Source organism: Coturnix japonica, unplaced genomic scaffold, assembly GCF_054131305.1.
Source record: "Coturnix japonica strain WE unplaced genomic scaffold, WE-NBRP24 Scf084, whole genome shotgun sequence".
Classification (NCBI taxonomy): Eukaryota; Metazoa; Chordata; class Aves; order Galliformes; family Phasianidae; genus Coturnix; species Coturnix japonica.
Genome location: NW_028188987.1, coordinates 1 through 22,394, shown reverse-complemented (window position 1 = coordinate 22,394; position 22,394 = coordinate 1). Strand labels below are relative to the sequence as shown.

The window sequence follows — 22,394 nt, the reverse complement described above, 5'->3', positions numbered from 1 at the left end:
TAGAGACCCCCCCATAGGGACCCATAGAGACCCATAGGGACACATAGAGACCCCATAGAGACCCATAGGAACCCATAGAGACCCATAGGGACCCATAGGGACCCATAGAGACCCCTCATAGGGACCCATAGAGACCCCATAGGGACCCATAGAGACCCATAGGGACCCATAGAGACCCATAGGAACCCATAGAGACACATAGGGACCCACAGAGACCCACAGGGACCCATAGGGACCCATAGGGACACATAGAGACCCATAGAGACCCCATAGAGACCCATAGGGACCCATAGATCCCCCCCCTGCCCCACAGATCCCTGCCCCACTGACCTGCAGCCATCACTTGGCCATGGCTTTGATGGCGACAGCCGCCTCCTCAGTCATCGCCGACAGCACCGTGATCTGTGGGGCACAAACAGCCCCATAGCGCCCCATAGGGACCCATAGCTGCCCCATAGAGCCCCATAGGGACCCATAGTGCCCCATAGCTGCCCCATAGGGACCCATAGTGCCCCATAGCTGACCCATAGAGCCCCATAGCGCCCCACAACTGCCTCTTAGCACCCCACATCCTGCACCATATCACCCCATATCCTGCCCCATATCACTCCATATATCACCCCACATCCAGCCCCACATCACCCCACATCCAGCCCCATATCACCCCATGTATCACCCCATATCACCCCACATCCAGCCCCATATCACCCCACATCCAGCCCCACATCCAGCCCCATATCACCCCATATCCTTACCCACATCAACCCACATCCAGCCCCATATCACCCCACATCCTGCCCCACATCACCCCATATCCTTACCCACATCCTGCCCCATATCACCCCATATCCTTACCCACATCAACCCACATCCAGCCCCATATCCTGCCCCATATCACCCCACATCCAGCCCCACATCCAGCCCCACATCCTGCCCCATATCACCCCACATCCAGCCCCACATTTTGCCCCACACACTGCCCCACATCCAGCCCTATATCACCCCATATATCACCCCACATCTAGCCCCATATCACCCCATATATCACCCCACATCTAGCCCCATATCACCCCATATATCACCCCATATATCACCCCACATCCTGCCCCACATCCAGCCCATATCACCCCACATCCAGCCCCATATCACCCCACATCCCACCCCACATCCCGCCCCATATCACCCCATATATCACCCCACATCCAGCCCCATATCACCCCATATATCACCCCACATATCACCCCATATCACCCCATCTATCACCCCACATCCCACCCCACATCCAGCCCCATATCACCCCATATATCACCCCATATCACCCCACATCCAGCCCCACATCCTGCCCCATATCACCCCACATCCAGCCCCACATCCTGCCCCATATCACCCCATCTATCACCCCACATATCACCCCACATCCAGCCCCATATCACCCCATATATCACCCCATATCCTGCCCCACATCCTGCCCCATATCACTCCACATCCTGCCCCACATCCAGCCCCATATCACCCCACATCCTGCCCCATATCACCCCATATCCTGCCCCACATCCTGCCTCATATCACCCCATATTCTTACCCACATCAACCCATATCCAGCCCCATATCACCCCACATCCAGCCCCACATCCAGCCCCACATCCTGCCCCATATCACCCCATATCCTGCCCCACATCCTGCCCCATATCACCCCACATCCAGCCCCACATCCAGCCCCATATCACCCCACATCCTGCCCCACATCCAGCCCCATATCACCCCACATCCTGCCCCACATCCAGCCCCATATCACCCCATATCCTTACCCACATCCTGCCCCATATCACCCCACATCCTGCCCCATATCACCCCATATCCTGCCCCACATCCTGCCCTATATCACCCCACATTCTTACCCACATCAACCCACATCCAGCCCCATATCCTGCCCCATATCACCCCATATATCACTCCACATCCAGCCCCACATCCAGCCCCATACCACCCCACATCCAGCCCCACATCACCCCACATCCAGCCCCACATCCAGCCCCACATCACCCCATATATCACCCCACATCCAGCCCCACATCACCCCATATATCACCCCACATATCACCCCACATCCAGCCCCATATCACCCCATATATCACCCCACATATCACCCCACATCCAGCCCCATATCACTCCATATATCACCCCGTATCACCCCATATATCACCCCATATCACCCCACATCCTGCCCCACATCCAGCCCCACATCCTGCCCCACAGCTCACCAGGATCTCCTCCCCGCAGTCGTATTTCTGCTCTATCTCCCGGCCCAATTCTCCCTCTGGCAGCCTCAGATCCTCCCTCACTTCCCCGCTGTCCTGCAGCAGCGACAGGAAGCCGTCCTGGATGCCGATCAGCTGGGGGGCACAGATACGGTTAGTTATGGGGCTGACCCATAAGTGGGACCCATAAGTGGGGGTATGGGAGCTATAGGACCCATAGGAATACATGGAGACCCATAGGAATACATGGAGACCCATAGGAATACATGGAGACCCATAAGTGGGGGGCACAGATACGGTTAGTTATGGGGCTGACCCATAAGTGGGACCCATAAGTGGGGTATGGGAGCCATAGGACCCATAGGGATACATGGAGACCCATAGGGATACATTGGGACCCATAAGTGGGGGGTATGGGACCCATAGGGATACATGGAGACCCATAAGTGGGGGGTACAGATACGGTTAGTTGTGGGGCTGACCCATAAGTGGGACCCATAAGTGGGGTATGGGAGCTATAGGACCCATAGGGATACATGGAGACCCATAGGGATACATGGAGACCCATAGGGATACATGGAGACCCATAGGAACACATGGAGACCCATAAGTGGGGGGTGGGACCCGTAAGTGGGGGGTATGGGACCCATAAGTGGGGGGTGGGACCCATAGGAATACATTGGGACCCATAAGTGGGGGGTGGGAGCCATAGGACCCATAGGGATACATGGAGACCCACAGGAATACATGGAGACCCATAGGGATACATGGAGACCCATAAGTGGGGGGCACAGATACGGTTAGTTATGGGGCTGACCCATAAGTGGGACCCATAAGTGGGGGGTGGGATACATGGGACCCATAAGGATACATGGAGACCCATAGGAATACATGGAGACCCATAGGAATACATGGAGACCCGTAAGTGGGGGGTGGGACCCATAAGTGGGGGGCACAGATACGGTTAGTTATGGGGCTGACCCATAAGTGGGACCCATAAGTGGGGTATGGGAGCTATAGGACCCATAGGGATACATGGAGACCCGTAGGAATACATGGAGACCCATAGCAATATATGGAGACCCATAAGTGGGGGGTACAGATACAGTTAGTTGTGGGGCTGACCCATAAGTGGGACCCATAAGTGGGGTATGGGAGCTATAGAACCCATAGGGATACATGGAGACCCATAGGAATACATGGAGACCCATAGGGATACATGGAGACCCATAAGTGGGGGGCACAGATACGGTTAGTTATGGGGCTGACCCATAAGTGGGACCCATAAGTGGGGGGTGGGAGCCATAGGACCCATAGGGATACGTGGAGACCCATAGGAATACATGGAGACCCATAGGAATACATGGAGACCCATAGGGATACATGGAGACCCATAGGGATACATGGGACCCATAGGAATACATGGAGACCCATAGGAATACATGGAGACCCATAGGAACACACTGGGACCCATAAGTGGGGGGTGAGACCCCTAAGTGGGGGGCAGACCCATAAGTGGGACCCATAAGTGGGGGGTAAGGGGGGACTGGGACCCATAAGTGGGGGGTATAGGACCCATAGGAATACATTGGGACCCATAAGTGGGGGGTGGGACCCATAAGTGGGGGTTGGGACCCATAGGAATACATGGATACCTCTAAGTGGGGGGTGGACCCATAAGTGGGGGGTAAGGGACCCATAGGAATACATTGGGACCCATAAGTGGGGGGTGGGACCCATAAGTGGGGGGTGGGACCCATAAGTGGGGGGTGGGACCCATAGGAATACATTGGGACCCATAAGTGGGGGGTGGGACCCATAAGTGGGGGGTGGGACCCATAAGTGGGGGGTGGGACCCATAGGAATACATTGGGACCCATAAGTGGGGGGTGTGACACATAGGACCCATAGGGATACATGGAGACCCATAGGGATACATGGAGACCCATAGGGATACATGGAGACCCATAGGGATACATGGAGACACATAGGAACATGTGGAGACCCATAAGTGGGGGGTATGGGACCCATAAGTGGGGGGTAAGGGACCCATAGGAATACATTGGGACCCATAAGTGGGGGGTGGGAGCCATAGGACCCATAGGGATACATGGAGACCCATAGAGATACATGGAGACCCATAGGGATACATGGAGACCCATAGGTGGGGGCTGGGACCCATAAGTGGGGGGGTGGGACCTATAGGTGGGGGGTATGGGACCTATAAGTGGGGGCTGGACCCATAAGTGGGACCCATAAGTGGGGTATGGGAGCTATAGGACCCATAGGGATACATGGAGACCCATAGGGATACATTGGGACCCATAAGTGGGGGGTGGGACCCACAGGACCCATAGGGATACATGGAGACCCATAAGTGGGGGGTACAGATACGGTTAGTTATGGGGCTGACCCATAAGTGGGACCCATAAGTGGGGGGTGGGAGCCATAGGACCCATAGGGATACATGGAGACCCATAGGAATACATGGAGACCCATAGGGATACATGGAGACCCATAGGAATACATGGAGACCCATAAGTGGGGGGTGGGACCCGTAAGTTGGGGGGCTGGACCCATAAGTGGGACCTATAGGTGGGGGGTGGGACCCATAGGACCCATAGGAATACACGGAGACCCATAAGTGGGGGCTATGGGACCCATAGGGATACATGGAGACCCATAAGTGGGGGGCACAGATACAGTTAGTTGTGGGGCTGACCCATAAGTGGGACCCATAAGTGGGGGGTGGGATACATGAGACCCATAGGGATACATGGAGACCCATAGGAATACATGGAGACCCATAGGGATACATGGAGACCCATAAGTGTGGGGTGGGACCCATAGGATCATATGGGGGCCCATAAGTGGGGGGTGGGACCCATAAGTGAGGTGTATGGGACCCATAAGTGGGGGATAAGGGGGGATTGGGACCCATAAGTGTGGGGTGGGACCCATAAGTGGGGGGTAAGGGGGCATTGGGACCCATAAGTGGGGGGTGGGACCCATAGGAATACATTGGGACCCATAAGTGGGGTGTAAGGGGGGACTGGGACCCATAAGTGGGGGCTATGGGACCTATAAGTGGGGGGTGGGACCCATAAGTGGGGGGTTTGGGACCCATAGGAATACATGAGACCCATAGGGATACATGGAGCCCCATAGGAATCAATGGAGCCCCATAGGAATACATAGGGCCCATAGGAATCAATGGAGTCCCATAGGAATCAATGGAGTCCCATAGGAATCAATGGAGTCCCATAGGAATCAATGGAGTCCCATAGGGATACATAGGGCCCATAGGAATCAATGGGGTCACCCCCCCCAATGGTTACCATGGCAACCAACCCCATCACGGTTACCATCCTCACAGTCACCATGGTAACCCAGGACCCCCTTGTTGCCATGGTAACCCCATCACTGAGGTTGCTATGGACACAATGGGGCCCATTAAATACAATGGGGCTCCCCCCACTTATTATGGGATGGACCCCCCCCCCCCCCACAGTTGCCATGGTAACCCAGGACCCCCCTTGTTGCCATGGTAACCCCATCACTGAGGTTGCTATGGCCACTATGGGGCCCATTGGATACAATGGGACCCCCCCCCCCTTATTATGGGATGTCAGACCCCCCATGGTTGCCATGGTAACCCAGGACCCCCCTTGTTGCCATGGTAACCCCATCACTGAGGTTGCTATGGACACAATGGGGACCCCCCCCCCTTATTATGGGATGGAACACCCCCCCTTGTTGCCATGGTAACCCCATCACTGAGGTTGCTATGGACACTATGGGGCCCATTGGATACAATGGGACCCCCCCCACACTTATTATGGGATACCCCCTTATTATGGGATGTCGGACACCCCCCCCCCCGTTGCCATGGTAACCCAGGACCCCCCTTGTTGCCATGGTAACCCCATCACTGAGGTTGCTATGGACACAATGGGGCCCATTGGATACAATGGGACCCCCCCCACTTATTATGGGATGGATCCCCCCCCTCCCATGGTTGCCATGGTAACCCAGGACCCCCTTGTTGCCATGGTAACCCCATCACTGAGGTTGCTATGGACACTATGGAGCCCATTGTATACAATGGGACCCCCCCCCACACTTATTATGGGATGTCAGACCCCCCCCAGTGGTTGCCATGGTAACCCAGGACCCCCCTGTTGCCATGGTAACCCCATCACTGAGGTTGCTATGGACACTATGGGGCCCATTGGATACAATGGGACCCCCCCCACACTTATTATGGGATACCCCCCCCCATGGTTGCCATGGTAACCCAGGACCCCCTTGTTGCCATGGTAACCCCATCACTGAGGTTGCTATGGATACAATGGGGCCCATTGGATTCAATGGGACCCCCCCCACACTTATTATGGGATACCCCCTTATTATGGGATGTCCCCCCCTCCCCATGGTTGCCATGGTAACCTAGGACCCCCCTTGTTGCCATGGTAACCCCATCACTGAGGTTGCTATGGACACTATGGGGCCTATTAAATACAATGGGACCACCCCTCCTTATTATGGGATGGACCCCCCCCCACGGTTGCCATGGTAACCCAGGACCCCCCCCCCCCCCCTTGTTACCATGGCAACCCCATCACTCACCTGGCTGCCCCATCACTGTACAATGGGGTCTCCAATGGAGGACCCCCCCCCCCCCCCCTTATTATGGGATACCCCCTTATTATGGGATGGACACCCCCCCCCACGGTTGCCATGGTAACCCAGGACCCCCTTGTTGCCATGGTAACCCCATCACTGAGGTTGCTATGGACACAATGGGGTCTCCAATGGAGGACCCCCCCCCCCCCCCCCCTCTTATTATGGGATACCCCCTTATTATGGGATGGACCCCCCCCCCCCATGGTTGCCATGGTAACCCAGGACCCCCTTGTTGCCATGGTAACCCCATCACTGAGGTTGCTATGGATACAATGGGGCCCATTGGATACAATGGGACCCCCACACACACTTATTATGGGATACCCCCTTATTATGGGATGTCAGACCCCCCCATGGTTGCCATGGTAACCTAGGACCCCCCTGTTGCCATGGTAACCCCATCACTGAGGTTGCTATGGATACAATGGGGCCCATTGGATTCAATGGGACCCCCCCCACACTTATTATGGGATACCCCCCCCACACTTATTATGGGATGTCCCCCCCCATGGTTGCCATGGTAACCAAGAACCCCCTTGTTGCTATGGTAACCCCATCACTATACAACAGGGTCTCTAATGGACACAATGGAGGACCCCCCCCCCCCCCCTTATTATGGGATATCCCCTTATTATGGGATGTCCCCCCCCCCATGGTTGCCATGGTAACCAAGAACCCCCTTGTTGCCATGGTAACCCCATCACTGAGGTTGCTATGGACACAATGGGGTCTCCAATGGATACAATGGGACCCCCCCCCTTATTATGGGATACCCCCTTATTATGGGATGTCCCCCCCCACATGGTTGCCATGGTAACCCAGGACCCCCTTGTTGCCATGGTAACCCCATCACTGAGGTTGCTATGGACACAATGGGGTCTCCAATGGAGGACCCCCCCCCCCCCCCCCCCTTATTATGGGATACCCCCTTATTATGGGATGTCAGACCCCCCCCCCCGTTGCCATGGTAACCCAGTATCAGACCTGGAAGTCGCATCTCTTGATGTTGGGCACGTCCATGTTGTGGGTGGAGGGGCAGATGTCCTCGTATTTCTTGCCCGTGAAGATGTCGATGCCAACCAGGTGAACCTGGAATTTGGGGCGAAAAATGGCCATTTTGGGGCCGTCTGAGGGGCCTTATGGGGTCATATGGGGTTATATGGTCTTAATAGGGCTTTATGGGGTCATATGGGGTCATATGGGGTCATATGGTCTTACTGGGGCTTTATGGGGTCATATGGGGCTTTATGGGGTCATATGGGGTCATAGGGCCTTATTGGGGCTTTATAGGGTCGTATGGGGTTTTATGGGGTCATATGGGGCTTTATGGGGTCATATGGTCTTAATAGGGCTTTATGGGGTCATATGGGGCTTTATGGGGTCATATGGTCTTAATAGGGCTTTATGGGGTCATATGGGGCTTTATGGGGTCATATGGTCTTAATAGGGCCTTATTGGGGCTTTATGGGGTCACATGGGGTCATATGGTCTTAATAGGGCCTTATTGGGGCTTTATGGGGTCATATGGGGTTATATGGTCTTACTGGAGCTTTATGGGGTCATATGGGGCTTTATGGGGTCATATGGTCTTAATAGGGCCGTATTGGGGCTTTATGGGGTCATATGGGGTCATATGGCCTTATTGGGGCTTTATAGGGTCTTATGGGGTCATATGGTCTTAATAGGGCTTTATGGGGTCATATGGGGCTTTATGGGGTCATATGGTCTTATTGGGGCTTTATGGGGTCATATGGGGCTTTATGGGGTCATATGGTCTTAATAGGGCCTTATTGGGGCTTTATGGGGTCATATGGTCTTAATAGGGCCTTATTGGGGCTTTATGGGGTCATATGGTCTTAATGGGGCTTTATGGGGTCATATGGGTCATATGGTCTTATTGGGGTTTTATGGGGTCATTATGGAGTCATACGGTCTTAATGGGGCTTTATGGGGTCATACGGGGTTTTATGGGGTCATATGGCCTTATAGGGGCTTTATAGGGTCATATGGGGTCATATGGCCCTATTGGAGCTTTATGGGGTTATATGGTCTTATGGGGGGGGGCACAGATTTGGGGTGAAATCGGGACATTTTGGGTCATTTAGATCCATTTCGAGCCATTTTAGGGCCCTCTGACTCCATCTTGGAGCCATTTTGAGCCATTTTGGGTCATTTTGAGGCCCTCAGACTCCATTTTGGTGCCATTTCGATCCATTTTGAGCCACTCTGGCTCCATTTTGGGGCCATTTCAAACCATTTTAGGGCCCTCTGACTCCATTTTGGTGCCATTTGGGTCCATTTAGGGTCCCTCAGACTCCATTTTGGGGCCATTTTGAACCATTTTGGGACCATTTTGAACCGTTTTGGGACTATTTTGAGCCATTTTAGGGTCCTCTGACTCCATTTTGGGACCATTTGGAGCCATTTAGACCCATTTTAGGGCCCCCTGGCTCCATTTTGGTGCCATTTTGAACCATTTTGGGCCCCTATGACTCCATTTTGGGGCCTTTTAACTCCATTTTGGCCCATTTTGGGGCCATTTGGAGCCATTTTAGGGTCCCTCTGACTCCATTTTGGGGCCTTTTGACTCCATTTTGGCCCATTTTGGGGCCATTTGGAGCCATTTTAGGGCCATTTATTGCCTTTCTGGGGTATTTTGGGCCCCTCTGACTCTATTTTGGGGCCATTTAGATCCATTTTGGGACCATATAGAGCCATTTTGGGTCATTTTGAGGTCCTCTGACTCCATCATGGGCCCCTCAGACTCCATTTTGGAGCCCTATAACTCCATTTTGGGCCCATTTGAGGCCATTTTGGGTCGATATCTCACCTTGGCGTGGCCGTGCTTGCCGGTCTTGGAGGTGGACATCTCGACGATCTTACATGGACCATTTTGGGGCCATTTTAGGGCCCTCTGACTCCATTTTGGGGCCATTTCGACCCATTTTAGGGCCCTCTGGCTCCATTTTGGGGCCATTCTGAGCCATTTTAGGCCCCTCAAACTCCATTTTGGTGCCATTTAGATCCATTTTGGGTCCCTCTGACTCCATTTTGGGGCCATTTAGAGCCATTTTAGGGCCCTCTGACTCCATTTTGATGCCATTTAGATCCATTTTGGGTCCCTCTGACTCCATTTTGGGACCATTTCGACCCATTTTAGGGCCCTCTGGCTCCATTTTGGGGCCACTTTGGGCCCATTTTGATCCATTTTGGGACCATTTGGAGCCATTTGGGGCCATTTTGAGCCATTTTGGGTCATTTTGAGGCCCTCAGACTCCATTTTGGTGCCATTTCGATCCATTTTGAGCCACTCTGGCTCCATTTTGGAGCCATTTTGAACCATTTTAGTGTCCTCTGACTCCATTCTGGGGCCATTTTGAGCCATTTTGGGTCCCTCAGACTCCATTTTGGGGCCTTTTGGGGCCATTTGACTCCATTTTGGGGCCATCTGAGTCCATTTTGGGGCCCTCAGACTCCATTTTGGGGCCATTTTGGGGCATTTTAGGCACCTCAGACCCCATTTTGGGTCAATTTCTATCCATTTTGGGTCGATATCTCACCTTGGCATGGCCGTGCTTGCCGGTCTTGGAGGTGGACATCTCGACGATCTTACATGGGCGTCCTTTGAGCACCACGAAGCCGTTCTTCCGCAGCGCCGAGCACTGCATGGGGAACGTGGCCGAGGCGCCCGCGTCGCCGGTCTCAAAGTCCAGGTCGTCCGCCATGCTGCCGAGCGCCGCTATAGGGTGGGGAGGCAATGGGGGGCAGCGAGGTTAATGGGGGAATCCAATGGGGGATTCAATGGGGGACACAATGGGGGACACAATGGGGAATCCTATGGGGAACCCAATGGGGGGCAGCGATGTCAATGGGGGAATCCAATGGGGAACCCAATAGGGAACCTTGGTCTTAGTGAGGGAACCCAATGGGGAACCCAATGGAGAACTCAAAGGGGAACTCAATGGGGAACCTCAGTCTTAATGGGGGAATCCAATGGGGAACCCAATGGGGAACTTAATGGAGAACATTGGTGTCAATGGGGGAATCCAATGGGGGATTCAATGGGGAACCCAATGGGGAACCCAATGGGAAACCTTGGTATCAATGGGGGGCAGCGATGTCAATGGGGGAATCCAATGGGGGATTCAATGAGGAACTCAATGGGAAACCATGGTATCAATGGGGGGCATCGATGTCAATGGGGGAATCCAATGGGGTATTCAATGGGGAACCCAATGGGGAACTCAATGGGGAACTCAATGGGGAACCTCAGTCTTAATGGGGGAACCCAATGGGGAACTCAATGGGGAAATCCAATGGGGAACTCAATGGGGAACTCAATGGGGAACTCAATGGGGAATCCAATGGGGAACTCAATGGGGAATCCAATGGGGAACTCAATGGGGAATCCAATGGGGAACCCAATGGGGAACCCAATGGGGAACCTCGGTCTTAATGGGGGAACCCAATGGGGAACTCAATGGGGAACCCAACGAGAAACCCTATGGGGAACCCTATGGGGAAACTCGATATCAATGGGGGAACCCAATGGGGAACTCAATGGGGGATTCAATGGGGGATTCAATGGGGAACCTTGGTCTTAATGGGGGAACTCAATGGGGAATCCTATGGGGAACCCAATGGGGAAGCTTGGTCTTAATGGGGGAATCCAATGGAGAACCCAATGGGGAACTCAATGGGGAACTCAATGGGGGACACAATGGGGAACTCAATGGGGAACTCAATGGGGAACCCAATGGGGAAACCAATGGGGAACCATGGTCCTAATGGGGGAACCCAATGGGGAATCCAATGGGGGATTCAATGGGGAACTCAATGGGGAACCCAATGGGGAACCTCAGTCTTAATGGGGGAACCCAATGGGGAACTCAATGGGAACTCAATGGGGAAGCTTGGTCTTAATGGGGGAACCCAATGGGGAACTCAATGGGAACCCAATGGGGAACCTCGGTGTCAATGGGGAACCCGATGGGGAACCCAATGGGGAACCTTGGTATCAATGGGGGAATCCAATGGGGAACTCAATGGGGAACTCAATGGGGATCCCAATGGGGAACCCAATGGGGAAGCTTGGTCTTAATGGGGGAACCCAATGGGAGACACAATGGGAAACCCAATGGGGAACCCAATGGGGAACTCAATGGGGGACACAATGGGGGACACAATGGGGGGCAGCGAGGTTAATGGGGGAATCCAATGGGGAACTCAATGGGGAACCCAATGGGGAATCCAATGGGGAACCCAATGGGGAACCTTGGTATCAATGGGGGGCATCGATGTCAATGGGAGAATCCAATGGGGGATTCAATGGGGAACCCAATGGGGAACCCAATGGGGAACCTCAATATCAATGGGGGAATCCAATGGGGAACTCAATGGGGAACCCAATGGGAAACCTTGGTCTTAATGGGGGAATCCAATGGGGAACCCAATGGGGAACCTTGGTATCAATGGGGGAACCCAATGGGGAACCCAATGGGGAACCCAATGGGGAACTCAATGGGGAACCCAATGGGGAACCCAATGGGGAACCTCGATATAAATGGGGAATCCAATGGGGAATTCAATGGGGAACTCAATGGGGAACCCAATGGGGAAGCTTGGTCTTAATGGGGGAACCCAATGGGGAACCCAATGGGGAATCCAATAGGGAATCCAATGGGGGACTCAATGGGGGACACAATGGGGAACTCAATGGGGAACCCAATGGGGAACTCAATGGGGAACCTTGGTCCTAATGGGGGAACCCAATGGGGAATCCAATGGCCAGCCCCAAAACCCCTGTTTCTAACCCCAAAATCCCCCATTTCTAACCCCAAAACCCCCTTTCCACCCCCAACCCCTCATTATAAACCCCAAAACCCCCCTTATGGACACCAAAACTCCATTTCCAACCCCAAATACCCCATTATGGACCCAAACCCCCCATTTCCAACCCCAAAACCCCCCATTTTAACCCCAAATCCCCCTTTATAAACCCCAAAATCCCCCATTATGGACCCCAAAACCCCATTTCTAGCCCCAAAATCCCATTTCTAGCCCCCAAATCCCCATTTCCAGCCACAAAACCCCCATTATGGGCCCCAAATCCCCCATTTCTAACCCCAAATCCCCCTTTTTAACCCCAAAACCCCATTTCTAACCCCAAAACCCCCATCTTTAACCCCAAATCCCCCATTATGGACCCCAAAACCCCCCTTTCTAACCCCAAATCCCCCATTATAAACCCCAAATCCCCCTTTCCAACCCCAAAACCCCATTATGGGCCCCAAAATCCCATTTCTAACCCCAAAATCCCCATCTTTAACCCCAAATCCCCCATTATGGACCCCAAAACCCCCCTTTCCAACCCCAAAACCCCATTATGGACCCTAAATCCTCCATTTCCAACCCCAAATCCCCCATTATAAACCCCAAAACCCCATTTCTAACCCCAAAATCCCCCACCCCCCCCCCCCTCCGAACCACGTGGTTCCCACCCGGGCGCTACCACCGAGTCGCACCGGAAGTGAGAGGGATAGAGCGGCACCGGAAGTGCGCACCGCATGGCCGCCCTTCACTTCCGGAGGTGATTCAGCGGCCTCCACCATTGCTATGTAAATTAAGGGGGGGGGGAGACCCCAAAAATGAGCGATTTAACCCCAAAATTAAAGGGATTTTCCCCCTAAAACCTCCACCTGGAATAATACAAAGGGATCCCCCCACACCTCGAGCCCAAAAACGAGCGATTTAAGCCCAAAATTAAAGGGATTTTCACCCCTATTTCCCCCCCTATAACAGCGCAATGGTACGGTCCGGCTCAATGTTAGCCTATGGGAGGGCGCTACCATTGTATAGTATAGGGGGGGGGGAATTCAACTTTACCCACCCGACCCCAAAAATGAGTGATTTCACCCCAAAATTAAAAGAATTTTTACCCCCAAAAATAACAGATTTAACCCCAAAATTAAAGGGATTTTCACACCCCAGAACGAGCGATTTGAGCCCAAAATTAAAGGGATTTTCCACCCACTTCTCCCCCCCCCCCCCCCCCCCCCCCAAGAACAGAGTAATGGTACGGCTCGGCTCAATGTTAGCCTATGGGAGGGCGATACCATTGTACTGCATGGGGGGGGTGTTAAATTTAAATGACCCCAAAAATGGGCAGAATTGACCCCAAAAATGGGGGAAATGGCCCCAAAATTGGGAGAATTGACCCCAAAAATGGGGATAAATGACCCCAAAATGGACTAAATTCACCCTAAAGTGACAGAATCTACCCCAAAAATGGGGAAAATTAACCCAAAACTGAAGGAATAGACCCCAAAAATGGGGATAAACGACCCCAAAATGGGTAGAATTGACCCCAAAACTGATGGAAATGACCCTAAAATGGGGATAAATGACCCCAAAATGGGCAGAATTGACCCCAAAATGGACTAAATTCACCCCAAAGTGACTGAAATGAGCCCAAAAATGGCAGAATTGACCCCAAAACTGAAGGAATTGACCCCAAAAATGGGGGAAATGACCCCAAAAATAGGGTTAAATGACCCTAAAATGGGGGAAATGACCCAAAAATGGACAGAATTGACCCTAAAATGGGGATAAATGACCCTAAAATGGGCAGAATTGACCCCAAAATGGCCTAAATTCACCCCAAAGTGATAGAAATGAGCCCAAAAATGGGGAAAATGACCCCAAAATGGGCAGATTTGACCCCAAAACTGAAGGAATTGACCCCAAAAATGGGGATAAACGACCCCAAAATGGGGAGAATTGACCCTAAAATGGGTAGAATTGACCCCAAAAATGGGGGAAATGACCCCAAAATAGCCAAAATTGACCCCAATATGGGGATAAATGACCCCAAAAATGGGGAGAATTGATCCCAAAATTGGGGGAAATGGCCCCAAAATTGAAGGAAATTACCCCAAAATGTGGAGAATTGACCCTAAAAATGGGGAAATTAACCCCAAAATGGCCTAAATTCACCCCAAAGTGACAGAAATGAGCCCAAAAATGGGGATAAATGACCCCAAAATGGGTAGAATTGACCCCAAAACTGAGGGAAATGACCTCAAAAATGGGGTTAAATGACCCCAAAATGGACGAAATTCACCCTAAATTGACAGAATCTACCCCAAAAATGGGGGAAATTAACCCAAAACTGATCGAAATGACCCTAAAAATGGGCAGAAATGAACCCAAAATTGGAGAAATGACCCCAAAATGGACATAATTGACCCCAAAAATGGGGGAAATGACCCTAAAAATGGGGATAATTGACCCTAAAATGGGCAGATTTGACCCCAAAATTGGGGGAAATGACCCAAAAATGGGCAGAATTTACCCCAAAACTGAATGAATTGACCCCAAAAATTGGGCAATTGACCCTAAAAATGGGGATAAATGACCCCAAAATGGGCAGAATTGACCCCAAAGTGACTGAAGTGAGCCCAAAATGGCAGAATTGACCCCAAAAATGGGGGAAATGACCCCAAAATTGATGGAAATGACCCCAAAATGGGGATAAATGACCCCAAAATGGGCAGAATTCACCCCAAAAATGGGGGAAATTACCCCAAAACTGAAGGAATTGACCCCAAAAATGGGGATAAATGACCCTAAAATGGGGATAAATGACCCCAAAACTGAAGGAATTGACCCCAAAAATGGGGATAAATGAGCCCAAAATGGGGAGAAATTACCCCAAAATTGAGGGAAATGACCCCAAAAATGGGGATAAATGACCCCAAAATTAATGGAAATGACCCCAAAATGGGCAGAATTGACCCCAAAAATGGGCAGAATTCACCCCAAAGTGACTGAAATGAGCCCAAAAATGGGGCAAATGAGCCCAAAAATGGGCATAAATGACCCAAAAATGGGGGAAATCACCCCAAAATGGGGATAAATGACCCCAAAATGGGGGAAATTAACCCAAAACTGATGGAATTGAAGCCAAAAATGGGGGAAATTACCCCAAAATTGAAGGAAATGACCCTAAAATGGGGATAAATGACCCCAAAATGGGCAGAATTGACCCCAAAACTGAAGGAATTGACCCCAAAAATGGGGATAAATGACCCCAAAATTGAAGGAAATTACCCCAAAATGGGGATAAATGACCCAAAAATGGGATAAATGACCCCAAAAATAGGGTTAAATGACCCTAAAATGGGCAGAATTGACCCCAAAAATGGGGAAATTACCCCAAAATGGGGAGAATTGACCCTAAAACTGAAGGAATTAACCCCAAAAATGGGGATAAATGACCCCAAAATGGGCAGAATTCACCCCAAAGTGACTGAAATGAGCCCAAAAATGGGCATAAATGACCCCAAAAATGGGGGAAATGACCCTAAAATGGGGATAAATGACCCCAAAATAGCCAAAATTGACCCCAAAAATGGGGGAAATGACCCCAAATCCCTTCGTTTTGGGGCAAAAAAGGCCATTTTAGGGTCTACCCCCTTCGTTTTTGGGCCAAAAAAGGCCATTTTTGGGTCATTTTCCCCTCAAAAAAGCCCATTTTTGGGTCCTCTCCCCTCATTTTGGGGCCAAAAATGGCCATTTTTAGGTCATTTACCCCCCATAAAAGCCCATTTTGGGGCAAAAAAGGGGGATTTTGGGGCCTCCCCCCTCCCATTGTGAGGCCTAAATCCCTATTTTAGGGCCTCCTCAACTCATTTTTGGGCCAAAAAAGGCCATTTTTGGGTCATTTTCCCCCCAAAAAAGCCCATTTTTGGGTCCTCTCCCCTCATTTTGGGGCCAAAAATGGCCATTTTAGGGTCATTTACCCCCCATAAAAGCCCATTTTGGGGCCAAAAAGGGGGATTTTGGGGCCTCCCCCCTCCCATTTTGAGGCCTAAATCCCTATTTTAGGGTCTCCTCAACTCATTTTTGGGCCAAAAAAGGCCATTTTTGGGTCATTTTCCCCTCAAAAAAGCCCATTTTTGGGTCCTCTCCCCTCATTTTGGGGCCATTTTCCCCTCATAAAAGCCCATTTTGGGGCCAAAAAGGGGGATTTTGGGGTCTCCCACTCTCATTTTGGGGCCAAAAAAGGCCATTTTAGGGTCATTTCCCCCCCATAAAAGCCCATTTTGGGGCCAAAAAGGTGGATTTTGGGGCCAAAAAAGCACATTTTGGGGCCTTCTCCCTCATTTTAAGGCCAAAAATGGCCATTTTGGGGTCATTTACCCCCCATAAAAGCCCATTTTGGGGCAAAAAAGGGGGATTTTGGGGCCTCCCCCCTCCCGTTTTGAAGCCTAAATCCCTATTTTAGGCTTTACCCCCTTCATTTTTGGGCCAAAAAAGGCCATTTTTGGGTCATTTACCCCCCCAAAAGGCCCATTTTGGGACCAAATAGGTCATTTTTGGGTCATTTTCCCTTCAAAAAAGCCCATTTTTGGGTCCTTTCCCCTCATTTTGGGGTCAAAAATGGCCATTTTAGGCTCATTTTCCCCCCATAAAAGCCCATTTTGGGGCAAAAAAGGGGGATTTTGGGGCCTCCCCCCTCCCATTTTGAGGCCTAAATCCCTATTTTAGGCTCTACCCCCTTCATTTTTGGGCCAAAAAAGGCCATTTTGGGGTCATTTTCCCCTCAAAAAAGCCCATTTTTGGGTCCTCTCCCCTCATTTTGGGGCCAAAAAAGGCCATTTTGGGGTCATTTTCCCCTCAAAAAAGCCCATTTTGGGGCAAAAAAGGGGGATTTTGGGGCCTCCCCCCTCCCATTTTGAGGCCTAAATCCCTATTTTAGGCTCTACCCCCTTCATTTTTGGGCCAAAAAAGGCCATTTTTGGGTCATTTACCCCCCAAAAAAGCCCATTTTTGGGTCCTCTCCCCTCATTTTGGGGCCAAAAAAGGCCATTTTGGGGTCATTTTCCCCTTATAAAAGCCCATTTTGGGGCAAAAAAGGGGGATTTTGGGGCCTCCCCCCTCCCATTTTGAGGCCTAAATCCCTATTTTAGGGTCTCCCCAACTCATTTTTGGGTCAAAAAAGGCCATTTTTGGGTCATTTTCCCCCCATAAAAGCCCATTTTTGGGTCCTATACCTTCATTTTTGGGCCAAAAATGGCCATTTTGGGGTCATTTTCCCCTCAAAAAAGCCCATTTTGGGGCAAAAAAGGGGGATTTTGGGGCCTCCCCCCTCCCGTTTTGAGGCCTAAATCCCTATTTTAGGGTCTCCTCAACTCATTTTTGGGTCAAAAAAGGCCATTTTTAGGTCATTTTCCCTTCAAAAAAGCCCATTTTTGGGTCCTTTCCCCTCATTTTGGGGCCAAAAAAGGCCATTTTGGGGTCATTTTCCCTTCAAAAAAGCCCATTTTGGGGCAAAAAAGGGGGATTTTGGGGCCTCCCCCCTCCCATTTTGAGGCCTAAATCCCTATTTTAGGGTCTCCTCAACTCATTTTTGGGCCAAAAAAGGCCATTTTTGGGTCATTTTCCCCCAAAAAAGCCCATTTTTGGGTCCTCTCCCCTCATTTTGGGGCCAAAAATGGCCATTTTGGGTCATTTTCCCCTCAAAAAAGCCCATTTTGGGGCAAAAATGGGGGATTTTGGGGCCTCCCCCCTCCCATTTTGAGGCCTAAATCCCTATTTTAGGCTCTACCCCCATCATTTTTGGGCCAAAAAAGGCCATTTTTGGGTCATTTTACCCTCAAAAAAGCCCATTTTGGGGCCAAAAAAGGCCATTTTAGGGTCATTTACCCCCCCAAAAAGCCCATTTTGGGGCCAAAAAAGCCATTTTAGGGTCATTTTCCCCTCAAAAAAGCCCATTTTGGGGCCTTCTCCCTCATTTTGGGGCCAAAAAAGGCCATTTTGGGGTCATTTTCCCCCCATAAAAGCCCATTTTGGGGCAAAAAAGGGGGATTTTGGGGCCTCCCCCCTCCCATTTTGAGGCCTAAATCCCTATTTTAGGGTCTCCTCAACTCATTTTTGGGCCAAAAAAGGCCATTTTTAGGTCATTTTCCCCTCAAAAAAGCCCATTTTGGGGCCTCTCCCCTCATTTTGGGGCCAAAAAAGCCCATTTTGGGGCCTTCTCCCTCATTTTAAGGCCAAAAAGGAGCATTTTGGGGCCAAAAAAGGCCATTTTAGGGTCATTTTCCCCTCAAAAAAGCCCATTTTGGGGCCAAAAAAGCCATTTTTGGGTCATTTACCCCCCCAAAAAGCCCATTTTGGGGCCAAAAAAGGCCTTTGGGGGCCTTCCCCCTTATTTTAAGGCTAAAAAAGGCCATTTTAGGGTCATTTTCACCTCAAAAAAGCCATTTTAGGGCCATTTACTCCCCAAAAAAGCCCATTTTGGGGCCTCCCCCCCCTCATTATAAGCCAAATAAGGCCATTTTGGGGCCAAAAAAGGCCATTTTGGGGCCATTTTCCCCCAAAAAAGCACATTTTGGGGCCAAAAAAAGCCATTTTAGGGCCATTTTCCCTTCAAAAAAGTCCATTTTTGGGTCCTCTCCCCTCATTTTGGGGCCAAAAAAGGCCATTTTGGGGCCTTCTCCCTCATTTTAAGGCCAAAAAGGGGCATTTTGGGGCCAAAAAAGGCCATTTTAGGGTCATTTACCCCCCAAAAAAGCCCATTTTGGGGCCAAAAGAGCCATTTTAAGGTCATTTTCCACCCAAAAAAGCCCATTTTGGGGCCTTCTACCCTCATTTTGGGGCCGAAAAAGGCCATTTTGGGGCCTTCCCCCTCATTTTAAGGCTAAAAAAGGCCATTTTAGGGTCATTTTCACCTCAAAAAAGCCATTTTAGGGTCATTTTCCCCCCAAAAAAGCCCATTTTTGGGCCTAAACCCCCCATTTTCGGGCCTAAACCCCTCATTTAACCCCCTCCCCGAATCCAGCCCCATTTCCCCCCATTTTAACCCCATTTCCCTCATTTTTTACCTCAAAACCCCCCCATTTTCCTCACATTTCCCCCCATATTTCGGCCCATTTTCCCCCTTCAAACCCAGCCCCAAAACCCCACGATTCCACCCCAAACCACCCCCACCCCCTCCCCCACACCCCCCTCTATCCCCACGACTCCATTTGAGCCCCAAAATCGCCTTTTTTCACCCCATTTTAACCCTATTTACTCACCCCCCCCTTCCGCGAACCCCGACCGCCGCTCCAGCCGCTGCAGCCCCGCGGCTCGCACTGCGCATGCGCCGCGCGCCCCCGCCCTTCACCCCCTCCACCCCTCCCCGTGACAGCGCCCGGCTCCCACTGCGCATGCGCGGAGCTCACTACGCATGCGTAACCCGCTCCTTACGCATGCGTAAGGCGAAGCGCCGCCACCCCGCACTTGCGCAATTGGCGTAAGCGCGGCGCGCATGCGCGCAACGCGGTGGGGCTCGGAGCTGCGCATGCGCCGAGGGGTGGGAGCTGCGGCTCCACGCGCCCGCCGGCTGCGCATGCGCACTATAGACCTCCGGGTTATCATAGAGGTGAGGCCTCCCGGAGGGATAGAGCGGTTCGTCTCGATTTCCTTCCTTTTCTATTGCCACCATTACCCAAAATGGGGCTTTTTTAGCCCAAAATCCTCATTGGCTGTTAGATATTCACCTTATCTGCCCGTTTCTCCCCATATTTGCCCCCTTTTTCCCCTTTATCCCCATTAACTTTAATGCTCCGCCATTACTTTCCCATTTAACCCCTTATAAAGACCCCAAAAAACCCAAAATAGCCCAATTTTTCCCAAAAAATACACAAAAACGGCCCAAATTTGCCCCAAAATACCAAATCTTCTCCCAAAACGCCCCAAAAAAGCAATTAATAAGGATATATCATTAATCAGAGCTTTATTAAAGCAAAATCTGTATAAAAATGAACCCAAAAGGCTTTAAAATGATACAATAATAATAAATATCACAAAAAATGGGGGAAAAAAACACCAAATTGGGCCAAAAAGTGTAAAAATTGGAGGGAAAAAGGGGTTTTCCCGCGCTGTATGCTAATGAGCTGTTGCATATTTAAATTAGCCCCGCCCTCTCCCACTCCGTCCTCTCCACGTGCCGGCCAGGCGGCTCGCCGCCAATCACATCGCTCCACCCTCCCCCTGACCAATCAGCGCCGGAGCTCTCCGCACCACCCCACCTTTCCTTCTTCTGATTGGTCGGAGCCTTCATGTTCCCTCCCCCACCGCCTGTCAATCAGATCTCCCCGTTGCCCCGCCCCTTTCTTTAGCCACGCCCACCTTTTAGGTAGTGGGGTATGGAGGGGGGGGGGGCCCTAAAAAGGGCAAAATGACCCCAAAATAAACGTTCAAAGTGACCCCGAATTAAACCCGAAGCGACGAAAATGGCAGTAAATGACCCCAAAGTATTAAAAAGGGGAAAAGAGAACCCCAAAAAGCGAAGAAATGGCCCCAAATCGGTGAAAGACACTGCGCATGCGCGGGGTGGGGGGGTGTGCCCTTTGGAGGGGGTGGGGTTATGGTATGTGGCGCATGCGCATTGCGTATAGTGGGGGGGGGCAGGGTTACCATGGCAACGCGCGGGCGTGGAGCCTGAGTGAGGCCTAGTGCGGGGTATGGAGCCTGAGTGAGGCCTAGTACAGAGTATGGAGCCTGAGTGAGGCCTAGTGCAGGGTGTGAAGCCTGAGTAAGGTAGCGCAGAGTGTGGAGCCTGAGTGAGGCCTAGTGCGAGGTATGGAGCCTGAGTGAGGCCTAGTGCGGGATATGGAGCCTGAGTGAGGCCTGGTGCGAGGTGTGGAGCCTGAGTGAGGCCTGGTGCGGGGTATGGAGCCTGAGTGAGGCCTGGTGCGAGGTGTGGAGCCTGAGTGAGGCCTAGTGTGGGGTATGGAGCCTGAGTGAGGCCTAGTGTGGGGTATGGAGCCTGAGTGAGGCCTAGTGTGCGGTATGGAGCCTGAGTGAGGCCTAGTGTGGGGTATGGAGCCTGAGTGAGGCCTAGTGTGAGGTATGGAGCCTGAGTGAGGCCTAGTGTGCGGTATGGAGCCTGAGTGAGGCCTAGTGTGTGGTATGGAGCCTGAGTGAGGCCTAGTGTGTGGTATGGAGCCTGAGTGAGGCCTAGTGTGTGGTATGGAGCCTGAGTGAGGCCTAGTGTGTGGTATGGAGCCTGAGTGAGGCCTAGCGCAGAGTGTGGAGCCTGAGTGAGGCCTGGCGTGGGGTATGGAGCCTGAGTGAGGCCTAGCGCAGGGTGTGGAGCCTGAGTGAGGCCTAGTACATAATGTGGAGCCTGAGTGAGGCCTAGTGCAGAGTATGGAGCCTGAGTGAGGCCTAGCGCAGACTGTGAAGCCTGGGGGGGCAACAGGGGAAGTCCTATGGGGGTGGGGGGTCTATGGGGGAGGGGTTCACACTGTCCCCCCCCCCCCCCCAGGTCCCCATGGCCCCAATAGGGATGCTGGTCCCGGCCCGATTCCTGACTATGACAGCTCACACTGTGGCTCTGCTTACGGCCGCCATGGCCAGGGTAAGTGCCCCCCCCCCCCCCTTAAAATCCCCCCCCCA

The 22,394-nt window shown here is 51.7% G+C and overlaps 1 protein-coding gene across 1 annotated transcript; it reads right to left on the bottom strand.

Annotated features, from left to right (window-relative positions):
- Positions 1-262: 262 nt before the first annotated feature.
- On the bottom strand, positions 263-20,085 carry EIF5A (eukaryotic translation initiation factor 5A). Its single transcript, XM_085534511.1, has 5 exons — positions 20,027-20,085; positions 10,505-10,683; positions 7,929-8,033; positions 2,262-2,393; positions 263-402 (listed from the first exon to the last, which is right to left on the bottom strand). The coding sequence occupies exons 2-5, from the start codon at positions 10,667-10,669 to the stop codon at positions 340-342; spliced, it is 465 nt and encodes a 154-aa protein (XP_085390637.1). The 5' UTR covers positions 10,670-10,683; positions 20,027-20,085; the 3' UTR covers positions 263-339.
- Between the last annotated feature and the right edge of the window lie 2,309 nt (positions 20,086-22,394).